The sequence below is a fragment of the Mustela nivalis genome (assembly GCF_964662115.1).
Source record: "Mustela nivalis genome assembly, chromosome: 6".
NCBI classification, from domain to species: Eukaryota; Metazoa; Chordata; class Mammalia; order Carnivora; family Mustelidae; genus Mustela; species Mustela nivalis.
This window is the reverse complement of record NC_139025.1, coordinates 48,646,500-48,668,586: the sequence shown is the minus strand read 5'-3', so window position 1 is coordinate 48,668,586 and position 22,087 is coordinate 48,646,500. Positions and strand designations below refer to the sequence as shown.

The 22,087-nt window shown below is 49.7% G+C and overlaps 1 protein-coding gene and 1 long non-coding RNA gene across 9 annotated transcripts in view; one reads left to right on the top strand and one right to left on the bottom strand.

Moving 5' to 3' along the window:
- LOC309866997 (uncharacterized protein) overlaps positions 1-20,102 on the top strand; it is a 33,237-nt gene extending 13,135 nt beyond the window's left edge. For 3 of the 8 annotated variants that reach the window (XR_014312915.1, XR_014312916.1, XR_014312918.1), the window contains 3 exons: positions 4,487-5,090; positions 5,207-5,316; positions 7,153-7,290. Coding sequence is in view for 3 of the 8 variants with exons in the window: in XM_082735204.1 (XP_082591330.1) it covers positions 4,625-5,037; positions 5,207-5,255 (462 nt within the window). In the remaining 5 variants the exon portion in view is untranslated. Of the gene's footprint in view, positions 1-4,486; positions 5,091-5,206; positions 5,317-7,152; positions 7,291-13,287; positions 17,391-19,111 lie in introns of those variants that run through there. The other 5 variants (XR_014312914.1, XM_082735204.1, XM_082735205.1 and 2 more) reach the window with 5 other exon arrangements.
- Positions 10,884-13,739, bottom strand: LOC309866998. The gene is made up of 3 exons (XR_014312919.1): positions 13,655-13,739; positions 11,690-12,068; positions 10,884-11,023 (listed from the first exon to the last, which is right to left on the bottom strand). It is a non-coding gene; the product is annotated as an uncharacterized lncRNA (long non-coding RNA).
- Positions 20,103-22,087: the final 1,985 nt, after the last annotated feature.

Below are 22,087 nucleotides of genomic sequence, written 5' to 3'. Positions count from 1 at the left end.
ATACAAGGACCAACCTTACATTTTCCCTTTGACTTTTTAAACAGCAATAATTCAATCCTGAAAGGAACAGTGATGTGTGTAGCTTCTGTTTCTCCCCAGGGAGCAAAGAACTCTGGTAGGGCACACACACACAGGTGAGGGCCTGCCTTCAGAGTTAGGCACAGTTGGTATTTAGTTGGAGAGCGTTTGGGAGATCAGGGGGACAAGAAAGCCCCCTCTGCAGCAGGGGAGGTCCACACCTCAGCTTCCTTTGTCCTCAGCCAGCTCCCAGCAGTGCGCCCCCACCCCCACCCCCACCCCGTGGGTGTGGGCCCTGCTCATGGCCCTCTGCCTCACTCAGCTCCCCACAGCACTTCCTCCACCGCCCTCAGGCCAGGCTGGCCAGGAAACCCAGCCCCAGCAGAGGCTCCCAGCTGAGCATCTTCAAGGCCCCTCAGGGAGGCCTGAGGCAGACGATGACATCCAGGGCAGGACTGAGGTTTGGGGCCTATTTCACAGGACGCCCATCTCTCTTACTTTGTATGTGGTTTGGAACTCTGTCAGATTTCTTGGGCCCCAATGCCTTCCTCATCAGTCTGCAGGTCTGCTGGTTGGCTCTGCGTTCATCTGCTAGACACAGATAAGAGGACAGATGAGACGCGAATTTTGGTAGCATCAGTTCCTGGTGATTCGAGATGGAGAGGATATGCATGCAATTTGTCAACACACAAGCAGCCTGTTAAAGAACCAAAGTTCATCTAAGGAAATTTAAAGATCTAAGCGGCTTTAGTCACCAATTCGTCAATCAGGCAGCATCCCTGTAACAAATACAGGGGTGCTCTGAGGAGTTGTGCGACCTGGAAGGGTTTTATAGGCAGGAAAGGGGCAGGACAAAGAAGTTATTAGTGAAAGAAAAGAAAGGATCGATTCAGGCAAGGTCACTTTCCCTTAGGGGTGAGGGCAGGGGTCTTGGCAGAGGTCCTCACTAGTGCTGATCAGGAAATTGGAGATTGACTGGTTTAAAGTGCACTCCTGGGAAAGGCTGGAACTGCAGTAAGATTAGGTGCTAAGTTTGGGGCTGGGCTTAACATAGGTGTCTCCATTTTGGGTCTGCGTCCCCCCCCCCTTTTTTTTTTTTAAAGATTTGCTTATCTATTTTGGGGGGAGCAGGGGGAGGAGCAGACTCCCTGCTCAGCACAGAGCCCAACCAGGGCTCGATCTCACAACCCTGAGATTGTGACTTGAGCCCAAATCAAGTCGGATGCTTAGCCAACTGAGCCACCGAGGGGCCCCTCTGTTGTTGTTGTTTTTTCCCTGTTGCTTCTTTTTAACAAGCCTAAACACACAGAGCATCTCGAGAACAGAGAGTGACTTTAATTTCTTCTTTTAGGTAGTGATAGTAATGCAACAAACACAAATTGCCTGAGAACACTTAATTATTTTCTAGGCACTATTGCAAGACCATGAAATTCAATGTCAGAAAGTCCCTGCCCTCACAAGTTTTAGAGTTTTGTGAAAGACATTCTTGCTAACAAGTACGAATCCAAATGACTCTTCCACTCCCATTAGGGTCCTTCTAAGCAGGAGTAAGAAACAGCCTACCAAGGCAGGGCAAGCAGCATAGAGCCATGGGCTGTACATGGTCTCTACTTTCTCAGAATCAAAAGTCCTCAAACACTTGGAGGAAGCATTAATATATTTTTAATTAAAATAACCACAAACCTCTACTGTGGAATAGCATACAAAAATCAGATCGCCCACTCCATCCCCCCACTTGCAGCCTTTCCTTCACCCGTGTCTCCTAGTGGCAGCTGGCTGCTGCTGAGCACAGGGATGAAGGACAGACTGGTGGAGAGATAGGAGGGAGCAGGGACAGTCAGAGCTGCAGGGGTGGGGGTGGGGTGGGGGGTAATGCAGAGGCACTAGAGTGTAAGCGCTTAGGGGTAAGCGCCCCCCACCCCCTCAAGGGGAGGTCCATGGGCACTAGATTAGAGGAGAAGCACAGAAATGCTTTTGGGGACCTTGGAAACTTCAGTAGGGCTTCATGTTCCAGAAATGGAGGCAAGGCATTCACTAAGAACTTCAGACTTGGAGGAGACCGTCTTTGAAGCAACCCAGGGTGCTCTCCCTGCGGGCTTGCCTGCTTTGAAGGTGTCCTCCACCCTCCTAGGAAAGTGGGGAGAGGCTCTCAAGTGACTGAAGCGGAGAAGCTGCATGGAATAGAAAGAACTGGGTGGGGGAGGGATCTGTGTCCTCTAGCACGTCAGCCCAGCCGGGCAGGAAGCTCTGCTGAGTAACCTTGGTTTTAGTTGGAAATCTTTTGTCATGTTCCTGTCCACGCAGCAGTGTGGGGGAGTGGGGTTCAATTTCCTCCTTCCTTGGGGTGGACAGGGACGGTGGCATGGGGGCATGAAGCAATGGATAAATGGAGAAGTGATTGCAAGAAGTGGTGGAGGTCGCTCGGAGGGTTTTAAAATTCACAGAAGCTTTCCTGGTTGTGGGGAGGACGCGCTGCGAGCAGCGTCTGCCTGTGGAACAGGCCACTGGAGATTCTGGAGGAGGGATCCACCCAGGCCTCCTGACTTGTGGCTTTAATTATCCAGTTAGTCATTGGTTTACTGTCATCCAAGTTTAATAAGCTGGACTGTGACCCGTGAGCAAAAAAGCTGGCCAGGCTTGGGGGTGGGGAGGAACCACTCTGGGTTGTCCCGCAGGCTGAGGCAGGACCCACAGAAACCAGCAGCCCTGGGGAAGTGGGGACCACCTTCCTTTTCTTTTCTTCCTTTGCAGCTGGGATCTTGAACACAGGGCCCCCAGGCACCCACCAGTCCAGTTAAACTGGAAAATTTTAAGAACTGACAGCTTATAACTAACTGCTCAGAGATAAGTTTTACTGGCGCGGAGCACCCTTAGGGAGCAAAACCTGATTTACAAGCCAGGGAGGGTGTGGGTGAGGTGCAGGGAGCTTGAGAGCCACCGGGCTGCTCACCCAGTTCCTCACAGGAAGCGGCTGATCCCCTTGGCCCTGGCCCCTTGCCCTGGCTCTGGGAGGACTGAGTGTGTTTGGGTGGCATCCTCCTGGAGGGGAAGAAGCAGGTTTTTGTCCCCCTGACCTTGGAGCAAAGCCTGAAGCTCAGTGTGCACAGGTCACGCTTCCATTCTGAGAAACCTGATTCTTCAGACCCGAACACACCGCTCTGTTTTTTGCACAACAGGATGGTCCTAGCTCAGCTCCGGGAACATTCTGGCTTCCAACTTCCCTTCTGAGCACCTGGTGGCTGTCGTTTTACCGTGCCATTCTATCTGCCTGGGCTTACATTTTCAGCCTCTCCCCAGAGCTGCCAGGAGCCATCTCCCAGGCAAGGCTTTCTACACAGAGGCTGCCAGGCCAGCAGGAAAGGAGACCTCCAATCCATCTGTTAGAATTTGAATAATTTCATCCACACATGCTTCTCTCCCAACCACCGGAGCTATTTTCACTTCCCCAAACCATGCAAGCCCAAGGCGCCTGTCAGCCTGCTCCCCCTCAGAAGCAGGGTGCTTCCCTGTGAGCCCTCCAGGAGCCCCACCACACTGGTTTCTTTGTGAGGTCATCTTCACTGTGGTTTCCGGGTCCTCTGGCCTCCTTCCTGCTAGCTTCACACACTCTGGTTTGCCAGAGTTCACTTCAGTAAAAACATGAGGGCCTTCTGAGGGCTCACCCCTCTGCTGCACGTGGTAGAAGATGCAGAGATCACCCCAGGCTGTTCTGGGGGTTACAGTGTAGCCAAGAGTTATCCAAGGTGGGCCCCTCAAGGTGAGTCCCAAAGAGAAAGAATTCAATTTTCAGTTAGATTGGGGAATTTTGATCATTCAGACCACTCATTTCTGTATTAAAAGGTTCTGAGAAGTCCCATCATAAGGAAATTCTGTTCCCGCTTTTTAACCTACCATTTCCCCAACCCCGCACAATACTGACTATGAAACTCTTCACATCCCAACGGCTACATCTCAAGGAACTAGTTCATAGTTTTGGTTATGTATTTTAGGAAAAGATCCAGCAGTGGCTTCAACCTAAAGAGACACCTGGATCTCAGGAGTATTTGGATATAGGTGGTGGCATTTGGAGCTTTCCCAAAGATGGGGAGGTGCTATGGGCATTTGCTGCATGGGGAGCTAAGACACCCCCCACCCCCCACCCCCTCCACCTCAGCACTGGGGCCCAGCCTGTCCTCAGTAGGCCTAGAAGAATCATTCTGCCCCCCAAAGCCCTCAGCGCTCCCCTCCTCCACCGAGAAGCAGGGGTTGGACAAGTGCTCAGCAGTTTCTCTAAACTGTCTGCAGGTCCAAAACACCTCCTTGCTATCTCCTTGGTCTCGAGATTCCTAGCTTCCTCTCGCTGGGAGGCCTGCATGGTTCCTTCCGGGCCTTCAGGAAGTCTGGTCTGAGTTGACCCGGACAGAGGCTCCCAGAAGCCAGGGCTCCAGGGTTCCATCTACTCTGGAGATGACAAAAGGATTGTGTTCAGGATTGTGCCCTTGGAGGGCGAGGAGCAAGGCGCTCAGCTACCTGGAAGTCCTCGCACCTGGAAAAGGATGCCTCCTGGCTCAAGCCTGGTGAACACACCTGGTGCTCAGCCAAGGTCAGGAGACCTAAGACCGTGAGAATGGCGGCACAGCCTCCCGCCCGGCCCCCATCCTTCTGGGGTAAAGTAGCGGAGACACCCACATCCACAGCCACAGCTCCAAATCAAGGGATTCCGGAGCCCCTGCTTCTGTCAAAAGAGAAAACGCCCATGGCAACCGGCAAGTGTTGCCTGAAACTGCAGAGTGTGTGTTTACCAAAACAGGGGTGGCTCACTGACACCGTCGCCCAGCGAGAGTCTGGCGGGGCGCCCGCGAGGCGGCGGGTGGTCGCGGGGGCGGGGGACAGACGCGCCGAGTCCCTGCGGGGAGGAGCCGGCACCGGCCGGGCGGGACCCGCGGGCCATCGACCCCCCCTGCCTGCCGACCCAGAGGTGGACCCAGAGGTCCGTCAGCCCGCGTCCCTCCCTGGGCTGAAGCCGGCCGGCTGCGCACGGTGAGGTTGGTGTTTCCTGGAGCAGTCAGAACGCGCCTCTCCCAGCCCCGAAGGTTTGCGCGTGAACGGCTTCTGTGCTGTTTCCCCTTCCTCTTTCTCTCTCAGGATTAGTATGGTAAGGGGGGAGGAGGGGAGAGGTGCAATTTTTTATTTGGAAAATGACTTTTAGGCTGACGTGGTGCCCGATGGACCGTCCCGCAGCCCCATTTCATGGATGAGGACACTGAGGTCCAGGGAGGTCAGATGTGAAGTCTCGCTGCTGGTGAGCAGCCAACCCAGGTAGAGAACCTTCCTGCCCCACTCCCTGGACGTTAGACTGCCCACATTTACTATCGTTTTCCCTTCTTTAACACACTGAAGCAAAATGTGGTTGATTTTTCTCTGTTAAGAAGAATTTTTAAAACTTGGTGGAAGGGGAGGAGGGTAAACATAGCCCTTTCCATAGTAAAACAATGTCTTAAGCTTACCTGGGGGTCTTCTGGCTCTCCAGGGGAAGGTAATTTTGACTTAATATTTACTATTAATTGGAGTCCAGGCATGCATAACTCTGTAAAATTAGATGACACTGTGTAGAAATTTAAAATGTAAATGACTCTTCTGTTCAGTAGAGATGCAAATGATTTCTATCTGGTAGAAAAAAATAACCCCAAAGGTTATAGTTTTGTTGTCCTGTAGGACATGAACCAGTTCTGTATCAAACTTTGCAGCCTTCAGCACCCCTTTCAGTGCACAACATCTCTGTTCTCCTATTTTAAACCAGCTTTGTTACCCTGCAGATTCTCTCATTAATGGAGTAATTAAATCATAGGCACTTAATCATCACCTCTTGTCAAGTCTTCATGTTCCTCCTCCTCTATCATCCCCCCCAATCCACTGTCAGTTGGAATTCATACTCAACACCCATTGCTGATTTTCAGACCCAAGTGGAGGAGATGCATGACATCAAGGGGACCTGGGATGTGTGCTCACCACCTTGGCAGAGTCAAAGACCTCTCTGTGATTGTCAGAAACACACTAGGATAGTCAAGAGTGTACAAGCAACACAGTACTCCAAGTAATGTGGTCCCTCCCACCTCAGTTTAATCAGACATGTCTGTGTGATCAGAGGCTGAGGGCTATGGCCTGCAAGACACCTGCTCTGCTTTCAGGCCCCACAGAAAACCTCTGCCCATGTCCAGAGCCATGCCTGGGACCTCACCTCACTGGGCTGGGCACCTGGTCCAAGCAGCAGCCTACTTACTGATTGGTGGGCCAGTGGGTCCTCTGCCCATCTACACTCATGAGATCCTCTCTCTTGGCAAACTTGACAAGGAGATCCTAGAGGGAACCCTTGGTGGTAAAGGAACCAGATAAGGCAGGCATTTGGGGTCCTGAAGCATCAGCTTAAATAAGCAGCAAGAAGAGCAGTGGCAGAGCCTGAAGGCCAAAGGTGGATGGAGACTGTGCTCATCTGGCCAGGAGCTGAAGTGTCTGTGTTTGAAAGCAGTGTTTGATCTTGAAAGACTTCTTGGTTCCTGACCTACATCTAGGACACTGTCAGGCTCCATATAGGTTCTATTGTTCCTGTTCCTCCCAGGAAGTGAGCTTGTCCTGGGTTGCCATTAGACCTTTTCTTTTGGTCAAGGGCCCTTACCTTCTTATCTGCATGTGGCCTTCAAATCAACCCCAAAATGCTGGAGGGAAACTAATCAGGCTCTGTTCCTTCCAGTTGAAAGACCTTGATTCATCCTCTCATCTTTTCTAATAACTTAAATAATAGCACAAGAGTCTTTATTACATTGTGTTCAGCCAGCTCTGCCCAGGGACGTCAAGAATTTTCTAGGAAAGAGCAAGTTTACTTACTTAAAGCTGTCCTTCCCTTCTGCCTCCCACCATTCATTTAGGTTTGAGCATTCATTCATTCTCTCCACAAGCACATCATTGACTCCAAAATGAGTAAGAACACTCACACTTCGAAAATGATCACAGTCTTGCAAGGACAGGGTTAAGGGACTGGGGTTGGTGCAGGAGTGAAGAGAGAGGGTGGGTGCTCCATGCACCCCCGAGGTGGGGGTGGGGAGGGGCACCCCCTTGCACCATGGTCTGCATTGGCAACTTTTCCTTTGGCTCTTGCAGGAACGCTGGCTTTCGTGCCTCTGGCCTGGAATCACATGTAACCAAAGCCATATGTTCAACTTGGATTAATTAAACCAAGGCCTCAGAACATTTCTGCTGCTGCTTCTGATGCTTTTGCATTATACTATTTTAACATTTGTTACTGTATGTCATTTGTTATGTTTAACCCTGCGGCCCAGATTCTATTAGTCTGTAAAGTTTAAATGGGGAGAGACTTCTGGTCTTGAATTTTCAAAATGAGGATTATTTTTGGTTTATTCCATGAAAAGCATCATGTCTGCTCCAGGTTGGACCAGATAAGTCCCCAGTCATGATTTTTCTGGGAACTGACTGTAATCTTTACAAATTTTAGGGAATGGTGTAAGAAAAGGTTGTGCTATAAACTCAAGGTCCTGATCCTCAGTTCTTAGCACGAGAGTGCAAAAAACAATTCCCAATCCAGTTTTGAACCACAGGGATCCAGGCACCCACGGTGGCACAGGGAAGGGAAAAAGAGGTGCTCTTTCCGGGAGTGGGCACCCAAGGCTTGCCCTGGCCCTAGGCAGACAGCGGAGGCCATAGGACCTGCTCTCAGGGCTGCAGAATTTTGCAGGGACCTTGGTGCTGCTGCTCTGGCCGTTTCCCACTCTTCTGCAAGGAACAACACAGTGCCGGGGATGTGACGGCATATTTGGGCATTTTTATTGGGGGAAGGGTGGTCCTGGTGATGAAGAGACCCCACACTGCAGGTCAGTGTTTCAGCTTCCTCCTCCGCAGTATACTCACAAATGCCTGCTCTTTAGGGTGACAGTGACTGGGAATGGGGGGCATGCAATGAGCCCATGAGCTCACTAGTTGGATCTCTGGGAATCATTGCAAGGAAGGGGACAGATATGGCCTTTCTGGTTCTCATATCTGTAAATGTGAGCTGGGGCAACTTGCAGACACAGACAGGACACTCCCAGCTGTGAGGTCTGGGATCTTCCTTGAGTCCAGTCAGTCATCAAGGCGTTTCCTTGAGGCTTCTTGTCCTTTTTTTTTGGGGGGGGGGCATTGAAAGCATACTCTCACCCCACTGAGTGCCGTGAGATCTACTGCACAGCTTACTGGGCTGGATCTGCAGGGAGCTGGGGTTCCCCTTGAGCCCACCCAGTGCAGGCTCCTAGTTCCCCTTCTCCCAGCTCTCTGCATCCAGCTCTTGTGTCTGGAGAGATTGAGTCGTGATTTCAAATAAGTGAATTACAATTTCAGAAGACATGCCTCTACACAGTTAGTGCCGAGGTTCCATGCCACGGTTCAGCTAATGGCCACTCCCTTAGTACTTCTCTTTCTTACCCCTTCTTGCTTTTAGCTTGGAGAACAAGAATTCCTATCTGTACAGCCTCCATCTTTCCCTTCCCCTTGTAGTTTCCCTTCCTGGGTCTCTCCCATGTGTTTGTCTAATGAAGAACACCGAAATTAGTAAGCCAGGCTTGCCTCCTGGGCAGGATTTATGAAAGCCACGTGCCCCTGGATGTAACAGATTTAAATGCTTTGTTTTGGTTGCTCTGCACGGTCCCGATTTTTCTCGGGGTGCTGGCCTTCGCCTGCTCACTGTGCAGGAGGCCCTGATAAGGCCCGCCCCCGCTCCCGCTGGCTCAGGACTGACACATGATCTGGTCCTTGCCAGGTCCCATCCATCCACCTGCCCATCAGCAGTGCATTCAGAGACAGACTCAGGCTTACGTCCCTCAAAGAGGAGTCAGTTTCAAGATTTTTGCTGAGACTCTTGGGAAGGCGGTTCTGGGTTTCGGCAGGGCTTGCTGAGCCTAAACGAGGGGTCCTAAGGCTGCTCGTGGCCATCTTGCTGTTGTTTGGGTGGAGAGAGCCCAGAAAGAAACCCACTGATTCTGTGTAGGCCCCTGGACTTCTTCAGCCCCAGCTCTATGAACTGATAAGTCATTTTTCCTCAAGTCCATTGATTCGGAATTTATATTGCCTTCAATTTCAAAAAAAGACTTGACTGCTAGCTGGCCAAAGTGTATACTGGTTTCTAGCCAACAAAGATGTGTTTCTCCAGGTAAAAGAGAAAAGAGAGGCAGGGGGAAGAGTGACAGGGAAGCTGGGTGGAGATGCTGGAGTCTGGAAAATGCTGCCTTCCTGTTTTCTTGTTACTTATTGAAACCATTCCCCTCCCTCCTTCTTACCAGTCTCTACTGTGCTTCTGGGAACACCCTTGGAAAGGAGGCGGAGAGACGTGCTCTGGCCCTGCAGGTATCTGTAGACCAGAGCGAGGTTTTCTCCCCAGGGATCCTTTTCTTGAGAATCCCTCCGGAAACTATTCTGAACCTATTCTGAACCCCCATGCCCAGTCCAAGCAGATCTCCACCAGCCTCGTGACCTGGATCCCCCGTCCACGACTTGGAAAGCAATTCTTGGGGCAAGTGTTCCACTTACAGAATCCTTCAGACCATCGGTGGGACAAGCAGCCCCATGGCCTAGCCAGGTGCCAGAGAAGGAGAGTCTGCTTTTTTTTTTTTTTTTTAAAGATTTATTTATTTGACAGACAGAGATCGTAAGGAGGCAGAGAGGCAGGCAGAGAAAGAGGAGGAAGCGGGCTCCCCGCTGAGCAGAGAGCCTGATGTGGGGCTCCATCCCAGGACCCTGGGATCATGACCTGAGCCGAAGGCAGAGGCTTTAACCCACTGAGCCACCCAGGCGCCCCGAGAGTCTGCTTTTGACAGCTGCACCATCCAGCCCTAAATGGTTTCAACAAGACAGAAATCTGTCTCTTTCTTGTGTGAATGAAATCTGGACACAGGCTTCATGAAGTTGTCCAAACCCAGTATCTCCCTCTCACCTTCTCCCCATCCCCAGCAGGGGCATCTGCATTCTGCTCCTCCCTTCCCCACTGTCCCTCCCCCTCCCATCCCCCACACCACTTCCACTTCCACCACTGCACAGGCATAAAGATGGAACCAGCAAGGGAGGCTGGGAAGGCAGGCACCTTTTCATCTGTATGCCAGCTCCATGTTGGAAGGGTCTGCTTTTTTTCTTTAAAAAGCAAGGTAAAATGGAGAATTGGGGGCCCTAAGAGAATGACCTAGGACCACCTGGGGAAACCTTCCCCATCATTACCAGTCTTTGATATTCAGGGGTCACTGCCCTCAGGGAGTGAGGCCTCCAATCCCATCTCAGTTCATCAGTGCTGGCCAGACTAACAATGGCATTAGAGCCCCAGGAAGCCGGAGAGCAGGCAAAGAGCCCTGTCCCTACTTGACCCTGTCTCAGCTGAGATCAGAAAGCAGCAGCTTTCTTAGGGAAAAAAAATAGAAGTGGGGTGTATTTCTTGGTAGATTTTGCTACCATTTGATGGGAAGGGCCCACTTATGAATAAGTGAGCTGTGGGATTCTATGCAAGGTGGTTTGATCCCAGAGCTCCTCTTACAGCTCCCGAGAACGAGAGACAATGGACATGCACAAGTCCATGCACATTTCAGGCCATTGGACATGCACAAGTCCATGCACAACCATGAAGCGAACGGTCTTCAGGGAAGGACTCCAGCCTCCCCACTCACCGCTTAATATTTGCAGAGCTCTTAGAATGTCGGTAAATATCAGTGGAATATAGGCCTGAGTATTCTGGGGGAGAAAAAGCACTTATTATCACTTATTTTATGAAATATTTATTACACATCTATGTATAAGGGATTGATCTAAGTGCAGTGGAGGGTCACAGAGATGAAAAAGTCACCATCCTTGCCCCCAAGGAGTTTACAAGTCAAAACGCTGTTTATTTCATGTCAATTATCAAAACAAAGCAAAAAATGATCCAGCAAGGCTGGAGGTTCTGTTTCCTGTGCTCGTCCTTCTGTCTTTGAAGAGGCTGGTTTCTGAATTCCCATGTCTGCTCCTGGAGGAGATGGTAAGGAGTCAGGGTAGGTCACCTGGGCTGGGGATTGAAGAATCACAGGCAGAACACTGGCCTTGGAAGCAGCAGCCTTCTATTTGTTCCCATCACCTCCCACATCCTAACTGAGCTTCTGCCTCAGTTTACCCTCTCCAAGGTGAAAGCTACCACATTTGTTTCTTCCCAGCTCCCCCTCTCCCTTGCCCACTGTGCTGATGGGAGCAGTGATATTGGAATCACATGGAGTTTCCCGAGAACTGGTTTTAATTAAATCTTCCTTGGGACTTCTGGGGAGTAAAAGGGCTGTCTTTTCAAACTGGCTGTTTGGTTTTGAATTCATCTTTACACGAGCTCCTCCCAGGAAAAACAACGGAGGAAGGGACAGAGGGCAGGGTTAAATACCCAGGGGAGAGTAAAACAAGACAGCAGAAGACCTGGGAGATCAAAAATTTGAGGGCAGCTGTGATCTCTGAACACCCTGTGCCTTGGGCAGCTGCTATCCCTACCCCAGGGGCCACTGTCCTCCCCACTGCACCAAGTTTACGATGGCTTAGATCATTGGGGGCTTCAAAATCACCCACCTTTGTGTTACATTCATTCGGTGACTCTTCCATTTTCTATTCATTCAATGTATATTGAGTACCAACCAGTGCCATCTGGAAATCTTACCCTCATTTGCTATCAGGAAGGGTCCGCATCTTCATCAACCTTCTGTGCCCTTAGTTTCATTTCCCAGCAGTGATTTTGGACTTGACAGTAGATGTTGCTCAGAACCTTTTCTGAAAGTCGTGTCTCCAATTCTCAGGGTGGGGCCTGCTTCTCCAAAGAAGTCCTATACATCTCTGGCCCAGGGTAGCACCCACCTTCCCTGCACGTTCTTGCAGGCATTCAAACCCGGGAGGTTCTCTGCGCAGCCATGGGCTGTTCCCAGGGTAGTCAGAGACGTCTGGCTGGAAGCAACAAAGACTCTTTGTGTGGATGGCGCTGTCACCTGACAGGTCTGAAATGTAACTTCCTCCTCTGAGGCAGGGGAACTGAATCTGAAAGTCTAGAAGGATGGGTCACAATGAAGATAAAACTTAAAGGAATAAAAGAGTTTTGTACTTTGTGATTAAAAGAAAAAAGATTTTAAAAAGGAACAAGAGGGAAGCCCTCCTTGACGGTCTTGTATGTGAAATTGACGTAAAGGCTTCCGTTGACTACAAGGTCAGAGTGAACCAAGAGCTGAATTCGCAGCTGGAAACCCAAACAACTTTTGCCTGTGTTGGCAGAGTCACAAGTGTCTAGAGAGGGAGGTGGGAACCCCCTGGGCTTGTCCGGGGGCAGGCCGTATCTGAAATGTTGAGGCTTAGCTCTGGGTCCAACTTCAACATCCTGGCAGGATCCCTTAGGAGGATGGGAGTGTAGAAACCACACCACATGAGAAGCCACTGACATTCAGTCTATAAAAACAATTTATGGACATAACTTTCTTCAAATACTTAATTGGTCTGATGGCAGAAGGAGCCCGGAGAACTGAAGGTTGAGAAGGGCGACATCATTCTCAGATCACAGTAGACCCTTTCTGACGCGGACCTCTGGGACTTCTGCCTTCGCCTCAACATATAGGGTTTGCAACTTCCTGCATCCTTTCATTTCCTCCTGCCTCAGAAGAATAGTCCCCCCTCCCTTAGGAGGTTCCCTTCATCCTCTCCTGTCTCCCACCTCTAGGACCCACCCCACCAATTACCACCCTTCCAGAATCTTTAATTTTCCCTTCTCCACTGGCTTCTTCCCACCAGCCTGCCACTATGAGGAAGATAGGGATTTGGGTACGTATTATGCATCAGGGGCACAGAGATTTCCATGCCATTGACTCATCCAAAGAAGCAGGTGATGCCTCCTCCATTTAGAGAGGAGGAAATAGAGGCTTCAGTTTGTTCAGTGACATTCCCAAGCTCACACCATCCGGTACGTAGGTCTCTAACACTCTCAGCTGCGCTTGCATTCCCACTGTTAAGGATTGCCCTCCCTTTCCAGCTCAATTCCCTTACAGGAACCTCTTGTGTCTACAGCTTCATCTCCCACCTGCGCTCCGAGGCTCTCAGCTCCCCCAGGGTCATCAGTGACCTGACGGTTCATCCAACAGCCTTTCCTCAGAGGTCACTGTCTGACCCTTCTGTAGCACGGTCATTGCTGGCCACAGTCCCCACCCCCCACAACCCCAATATATGGCTGAGCTCACCCACTCCCACTACTCCACCTCTCATCTTTTCATCCCCATCCAGGTCCCTCCTTCCATGTGTCACCAGTCATCTTAAAGGATCTGAGGACTCAGTTGAAGCTGGCAAGCAGGGATCTGAGAGTGAGGTTCCCTGGTATGTGTGGGGGGCAGGAGATGGGTGCATAGAACTGAGCGTGCTGCAGGGCACTGTTCCCGTGACCCGGCTGTCCTCTCACTCATGCTGGGTGGAGTTAAAGGGGAGAAACAAAAGGACCAGGAATGGGGGTCGGTACAGTCTCAAAAAGCAGGGAGAGCTGGGAGAGCAGAAGGCAGTGCTGAGGGAAGAAGGTGTGAAGTTCAAGGAGAAAGCAGGCTGAGCCCCTGGGGAAGGAGGACCATGACGAAGAACAGAGGAATATTGCACGAATTACCGATGTCAAGGAATGGAGATTCTAGATCGCTGGCCAGCTCATCAGAAGCCTTAAACTCATGGCAGGAGACGGGTTTGACTTTCCTGACTCGTGCCTGCATCCCACGTGAAGCCAGGTCCTCAGCAGCAACAAGATGTTGTATCCCCTGGGCTGGTCTTCAGTTTTCTAGCTTGCCAGCGTTCAGCAGTCCTGCCCCAGTTAAACAGGACCACAGATCCAGGGCTGTGCGGAGTGGCATCGCTCCAGGAGCCCCACCACCGCCACCAGAAAACCACTCTGACAGCACCTGGGCATGGAAGCACTTATTGAATGAACAGATGACGAATACATTCGTCTCCCGTGTGTCTTACTCCAGTTCAGTGCAGCAGTGTTCTTCGAGCAGCCGCAGAGGTCAAGCTGTCCATGGGGGACTGAGACAATCAAGCTGGGAAAAGGGAGCAGGAAACCACGCTGCAGCCCAGGCAGTCCTCATGGATTCTAAATTAGGGCAAAATCTCAAGAGGCTTCCAGACAAAGCCTTAAGCTCCCTCTTCTGGGCTTGGCATTTGCAAATTTCCTTTAGAACCCCAGAAACTCTTTAGCTTGATAAAAAGACCGTCCCAGATATTTGGCCTTTCTCTGGTGAATTGAGTCCAAATGTGTGTGCCTGGGATAGAGCTGCTGCTGGGCCCTGAAGGGAAGTACCTCTAGGCTGTCCCCAGGACAGCCCCTCTGGACTCCCTCTTCTTGCTCCCCAGATTAGAAAGGGAGCATTTACTGCCAATCCTCTCTGCTTCGTCGCTCATCTCATTTTATTCAGAAAGGGATCAGAAGATCTCTTTTCATTCACATAGAAACAATGCTGATCTCCAAAACTCCTGGAGTATTTCTGAGACCAATCTCTAGACTGTTTCCATGTGCACTAAGAACTAGAGCATACAAGAGACTTCTCCTACTTTCCAGAAGAGAGCAGAATGAAAGCCTTCCAAGGAGAGCCCCAGACCCCTACTTGCTGTTCCCCCAGGCAGGTAGCTGGTTCCCCTTGCCCTCTGAAGCACCAAGCCTTCCTCAGAAAAGGACTGGGAATTTAGCTAGACAGAAGCATAGACTTGGACAGCTGCCACCACAGCTCTGCCCTCAGAGACTTCCAGAAAAGCTTCCCACTCTGTTATTTGCCTGGGTGGCCATTAATGTTCCCACGGTAGGCCCTAGAAACCCAAGCGAAACTGCAACATCCAAGTGCTGTGGGTTCAGTTGGGACTGCAGGCCCCCTCTGTCAGCACTCCACCCCTCCCCCCTCAAACACAAATGCAAATCTAGCCTGCAGGGAAGAAGCCTAAGAAAGAAGCTTGGGACACTGGGAGGGAGGGGGGACATCCCTTGCATAGAGGCCAGCTCTGATTTGTGGCTAGAGCAAGGGAATCCAGAAAGACTTCTGTCAGAGTCCCAGGACTCTGGTTCTATCTAGACTCCCCGGGTCATCCACCCCAGGGGGAAACCCTGGCATGGGACCAGCTAGGGGAAGTAACTGGAATCCTGGGGGCACATTCATCTACAAATAGTTCACACGATATTGTTAGAAATTCAATCCAATCCAGGATTTACAGATTGGAAGCGTTATAGATTTATGGCTTCTTTTGGAGGATCAAATAATTGGAAAATATGGTTCACCAGGACTCTCAAGGCAGAACAAACTGTGTAGACAGAGTACATGTCTGACAGTTCTCCACACCCCCCACTCTCCGTGACAGCCCTCACACCGGGCCAGGTGCTGTTGACCTTGCACTGCTGTTTTGTGTGTGTGTGTGTGTGTGTGTGTGTGTAATAGTGGAACAGACTTCTCTATACACAATTAGCCATCGGAAGGGATTTTCTGCACTGGACCTACTGGTTCCTACTGGCATTTGAATTTGAGGGCCCCAATCCCAGGCAGCTGAAGAGCCAAGACTGTTCTAGTCTCGAGGGACAGAAAATAAACCGAATGACTTAGACAAAAATGAAGAGAAGCGTTGGCCAGCTCCTGCAGCTGGAGGAGTATCTGGGCAGCTACAGAGGTGAGGGAGAGAGTGCAGGACTCACAGAAAAGGCCATGCAATCTGCCAGGTGCTCTCTCAGCTCTCCCATCTGCTGGTCTCGGCTGGTCTTTGCGTGTTGCCCTCATTCTCTTTCAGCAGAGATGCCTTGGTCATGTGGGGAGGACTGTGGCCATTAGAAGCCCCAATTTAGAAATCCCCATAGGAGAAAAAAAAAAAAAAAAAAAAAGAGCACAAAAGAGAGAAAGAGAGCTTCCTTTCTCCACTTCTGAAAATCAATCCCAGGAAAGGATGCCAGCTTCACTTGGGTCATAGGACTTAGATCGGCAGGATGTTTTCTTTTTCAATCCAATATGTAAGTAGCTTGTCACGGTTTTCAGTAGGTCACAAATATTACCTTATTTAATCTTTATTTTTCAACAAAGCCTATGGATTAGTTCAATTACTCTCTCCATCGCAAAGGGACCACAGATAAGTGGTCTTCCTAAGGCCATGGAGATACCACTTGGCAGAAGTGGACTTTGAACCCTGGCAGTCTGGCTCCAGAGTCCATATTTATGCGCCCATGTGATGGTTGTACAGGTTTGCATGGCCCAACTCTCAGGGAGCCAACACTGGACCGAAACAGAGTATGACCTCACAGGTGACGTGGAGGACAGCAACAATCACTAGCTGTTAGAGTGAATGGGAGACCCACAGGGGCTCATATCTGGTGGGCATGGGGAGTGGGTACTGTGACTGACAGCCCCACTGGTCCACATTTGCCGGGGGAGGAGCAGTTCCCCAGCAAAAGAAGCCTAGGAAGGCAGTGAGAACGTGTGACCATCTCAGGAGCAGCCCGCGACAGTCATGGCTACAACATCTGTCTAGCTTCCTGCTCCCTAAAGAGGTCTAGATGTCTAGATGTCCTCTGGGAAGGATATTCTGGCCCATGGACTCTTTAAAAAAAAAAAAAAAAAAAGAGAGAGAGGAGAAAAGATTTAATCAACCAAACCATAAAAGACAAACAGAATAGCTTAATGTCAACCACACAAAAGAGGCTTAAAAGGAAACTCAATCACTATTCACATGCTCTCAACATCTAACTCCTTTTTGAGAGACCCCACACAACTTACCTAAACTTTCCGAATCTGTTTCTTTTAAGATTTGAGAGAGAGAGACAAAGCCAGAGCAGGGAGAGCAGCAGGCAGAGGGAGAAGCAGACTCCCCGCTGAGCAGGGAGCCTAATGCAGGACTCGATCCCAAGACCCTGAGATCATAACCTGAGCCAAAGGCAGACACTTAACCGACTGAACCTCCCAGGTGCCCCTGAATCTGTTTTTTCCAACTGTAAAGTGGGAGCAAAGGCCTATCCAGGTTGTTAGGATTTGGAGAGAGAAGATGCCACGGCTCATGGCACACAGAAGGCTCTGGAAAATGGTTTCCATTAAAGGGCTAATTTTCACCCTGCCTCTCGTGGGCAAGTGTCATTTAGAACTCTCTGCTCTCACTTGCAGCCATTTCTAGTCTCCCTCTGAGAATTGGGCAGATTCTGCCATTCCCTCCTAATTTAGCCTTGGTTTCTCAGGATAAAACACAAACTCCCTTCCCCCACCCCAGGTAAGAAGCCTCAACAAGGGCAGGGAGAGTCGTGTGCTGGATATGGAGTAGGGTATGGGGAGGGTCTGAGGGAATACCAGGAGCTCTCATGATGACATGTGGTGGCAATAAATAAGATGACACAAGAAGGGAAAGGAACAGGAAGCGGGTAGGGGGCACAACTTTGAAATAGTTAAAACTCTGATGGCCACATTTTGGAATTAAAGGAAACTTCGAGAGGATCCAATTGAGTGGTTATTCAGTCTTTAATAAAATCTTGCCCAGAATCAAGATCTGCAAAATAGATAAAGGCAAGCCGTCCTGGATAAAATGAGGGCTTGGGGAGCAGTTCCTTTGGCCTCCATGCAGGGCTCCTACGAACAAAGTTTGAAAACCAGATCTGGGTCAGTTCAAGAATCCAACACCACCACAAACATCCACTCTACTTGCACTCCCCAAATGAATGACCTCTTTCATCGTCTACCCCCAAACTCAGGATCTTAAAACAATTTTATTTGCTCCTGAGTCTGCTGGTCCATCATTTGGGCTGAGCTCAGCAGGGGGTCTCCAGGGGTGACCTCTGCAGTTGATCATCTGGAGGCACGAGGGGGTCTGTACAGGCTAAGATGGCTCACTCACACTTCCGGTAGTTGGTGCTGGTTCCCTGTAGGGCCGCTTCTCTCCTAGGAGAGCTACCTGGAGACTTCATATGTAGCACTGAGTTCTAAGAGGACAGGATTAGAAGCTGAACGTTCTCTAGAGGTAAGAGGTAGGAAATCCCATAATATCACTTTCGCCACAACCTACTGGCCAAAGCAAGTCACAAGAGCGGCTCAGATTCAAAGCCAAGGTGTGGAGAAATAGACTCTTGATGGGAGGAACGTCAGTCACATCGAAAAGAGGTGCTTGGACAGGAATGGGAGGAATTTTTTTTTTTTTTTTTGCAAACTACCACATCTCATTTTCTGCAACCTTTTTTCACTAAGCTTGGCATATCTCTGGTATACGAAGATGACAACGTGTAGTGTACGTGGGTGAGTGTGGCAAACTCTTATTATATAAACCCTCTCATTATTCATTTTCCATTTCTTTCTTATCTGCAGAACCTTAGTTATTTTTTTCAGGGTGGCCTTGTGTCCAGTTACAAATATTCACCCTCCCAGATTTCCTAATAGCTGGAGCGACCACGTGACCCAGTTCTGGCCAATGACGGTAACCGGAGGTCTCCTGGGCAGGGTCTCCAGGAGAGCAGTTGTTTCCTTAATCAAAGGGAGCAAGCTCTCTGGCACGTGTCTTGCGTTTTTCCCTGCTCCCTTCTTGTCCCACCCCGGCCTGGTCCCCATATGCAACACTTAGGGGTGAAGCAGCCATTTTGAAACCATCCAGTGAGACTGGATGACTAGAAACGCAAGAAGCCTGATCTCCAGTGGCATCATGGGACCTCTTCTCTGGTCATAGACTCCCTACTTCTGAGCTTCTTGTCTGAAAAAAATAAACCCCACTTGGTTAACTCAGAGCTGTGGTTCTGAAACAGGAAGTGATGGTGAGAGGAGACTGGGAGGGAGGGCAGAAGGCTCACCATCATGGGCAGTGACTGTTAGGGAGACACCCCAGCTGCTATTTACTCCAAAAGGAGTTTCTGCCTCTTGCTGTGGCTCATGTGTATTTTGTGTATTTGGATGGGCCTGGGTCTAGACATAAGTGGTTTGGGTATAGGTATATAAGGAAATGTATTTTTTTGCAAAAATTAAAATCAAATTGGAATCCAGAGTTCAAAAGGCTGAAATAAGTTGAAAGTGAAAAAAATAAGTTCAATGGTAAGGACTATAAACTCTTGTACTTAGATTTTTTTTTTTTTTTTTTAAAGAGGTCAGCATCAGAGAGCTTAGTTTCACAGCCTGAGGGTTGGAGTTGACTGCAAAGGCTTCAAATGAGCTCAGAGTGAGCTGTGAGTGCCAAAACTTCTGGCTTACCCTCTGACTGCAATGATTATCAAGGATCCAGAACGCAGAGAGCAGACGTCCCTCAGCGTGCCTGGTCCGAGGACCAGGGGTAAGCACTGTGTCCACCCTATGACTGACAAATGGAGCCCAGCCAGAGAAAGACCAGGATGCCGTCCAGGATCTGGGAGAGTTTAGCTTGGACCAGAGAAGACATGGAGGAGCCTGAAATGAGAATTACTTTAATAAGCCATCTATTGCTGTATACAAACCACACCTAAAACTAAGTGGCTTAAACCAACAATAACCATTCATTTGCTCAGGATTCTGCAGTCTGGGCTGGAGAGATTTTCTCTGCCCCACGTGGTGCAGTGGGGTGGGTTGGGCTCAGTAACACGTTTGCAGCCAGCAAGCGGGTTGACTGGGACTGGAGGAGCCATGATTGCTTCCCTGGCAGGTCTGTCACGGTGGCTGGGGTGACTGGAAGGGCTGTGGACTGGCTATGCCTCTCTGCTTGTTGGGCCCTGTCAACCTGCTTCTCCACCTGGCTCTCATCCTCAAGGAGGCTAGCCCAGGCTTCACGGCATCTCAGGAAGTAAGACAGTGAAAGGGTAGGTTACAAGGTTTTTGAGGTTTGAGACTAGAATTTTTGTCACATTCTATTGGACCCAGCAAGCCATAAGACCTGTCCAAATATAATGTGAAAAGGGACCACATTAAAGTGTGAATTCAGGAGTGTGATTCACTGGGGGCGATTTCATAGCAGGCTTTCGAAAGAACTAATATCTAGTTTTTCTGTAGTCTTTATGGTTTACAAAGGACGTTTTCTTGCACTCTTATGTGATCATTACAACTATGTTGATTATGGAAAGTAGTATTCAGGTAAGACAAAAAAAATCATTAAAAAGTTCTGCTTTAGGGCATTTGTCACTTATTTTCCTTGGTGTCAATACTCCCACCCCGGCTCATTTCAAGCGACCAACTTGAGATTACTGCAAACAGAGGGGAGAGGAAGAACACTTGGGAGCAGACAACACACCACTGTAGACAGTGAGGAGTGGTTACTACCTGCAAATGAGGCAGTGGGACGCTCTCAAAATTACCCACAATGGATAGTGGCAGATCAGGGACCCACCCCAGATCCAAACTGTATGCTTTGGGTAGAACGTTGCCCTATCTCGCAGCAGTTTTCTTCAAACACCTGAAAGGTTGCTATGAAGAAGGAGGAGCAATAGTCTAGGTGGCCTCAGAAGGCAAAAATAAATCCATGTGAGTAGATTTCAAAGAGAATTTCAGTGTAAGAAGGTCAGTATGAATATGAATTCTGCAGTCAGTCATCCAAAGAGAAGGAGTGGCTTAGTGCCGTAGTGTTGTTCCTATCGAAAGTGTCTCTCAGAAGCCAGACCTTTGAAGATTTCTGATCGGGGGAGAGGTTTAAGGTTGAACTAGAAAGCCTCCAAGATCCCATCTACATCTTAGATTCTGATTGTAAGAATGTTCTGAACTCCCCAATCTAGAATCATTCAAGGTCCTGTTAAGACCAAAGAGGGTGAGGGAGGAGGAGAGGAGAGAAGCGAAAGAAGGTGAGTGTTACGTCCCCGGGAGGAGCTTGGTCAAAAGAGACATGGCAGCCCTGGAGAGATAGGTCTCCTGAATGTATTCAGGCTGGAAAATGGGTCTTCAGTAGGGTGGCCCTGGTCCAAGGGACAGAGCCGTAGGACTCATAACATGGAAGCACAACTTATTTTATTCAAGTCAACTCAAATGACAGAGACCGCCCCCAGACTTGAGTCTGAAATGGAAGGTGTTCTCAGGGTAGCAGAATGAACTATTGATATTGCCTGGCTCTGGAAATAATGCTCACTAACTGGGCTTCTTTAATTTTTGCTGAGGATTCAGCATTTAGTCTCCAGCTCAAGCAGAACCCACTGATCCTGCCCCTGGCCCCCACTTTTGCTTGTGGGTCTGGCAGTCTTGGGCACTTCCCCCTCAGTGCTGGGGCTTCCTAAAGCTGTTCAAGATTCTAGCTTTATAATGAGAACCACAGAACTGGAAGCTTTCCCAAAGAAACAGCTCAAAACGTGAGGAATAAATCTCCCCATTTGGGAATAAACACCTGGGATGTTTCCTGGGATGACTCAGGCGTCACCAGCCATGCCAAGAAATTACATGGGTAATCACAAAGCCTGGGAGCTTCCAGGGAATGCCCCAGACCGTTACTGAAGTAGATAAGTCATCTCTGAGAGCGAGTCCTTTGGCTCAAAAACTGTACAAGTCCATGCATCTCTGATTTTGAGGAGCTGCTATTTCCCAGAGCTAAACCCAAAGAGAGGAAGGCAAGTTGACGGAGCCAAGCCTGGGCCTGCTCCTTCAGCTGGCAGCTCCCCCCTAGTGGGACCAGCCCCATCAGAGACTTTCAAAGATGCTTGCACATCAAGGTTCCCAGGTTTCCACTGAGTGACATGCTCCTTGAAGTCCAGTGGGTCCATCACCCATGTGTAGAAAGATCTGGAATGGTTGGGCAGGATGTGGAATAAGAAAGGGGGAGGCAGGGGCACTTGAGTGGCTCAGCTGGTTAAGCATCTGCCTTTGGCTCAGGTTAGGATCCCAGAATCGAGTCCCATATTGGCTCCCTGCTCAGTGGGGAGTCTACTTCTCCCTCTGACCCTACCCCTTTCGTGCTCTAATAAATCTTAAAAAAAGAAAGGGGGATGTAGGGAAGCAATGATGGTCCCCAAAGCCACTTCCCTGCAGACACCCTGAAAAACTTTTAGAGAGGAAGGACCCACCATCAAATGGATCAAGCACATACATTTGTACTTGTATCAAAGTACACACAAACCAGCACCAGCTCTCAAAACCTGGGCAACCCTCTTCTCATTCTGAGTGCCCCCAGTTGTCTT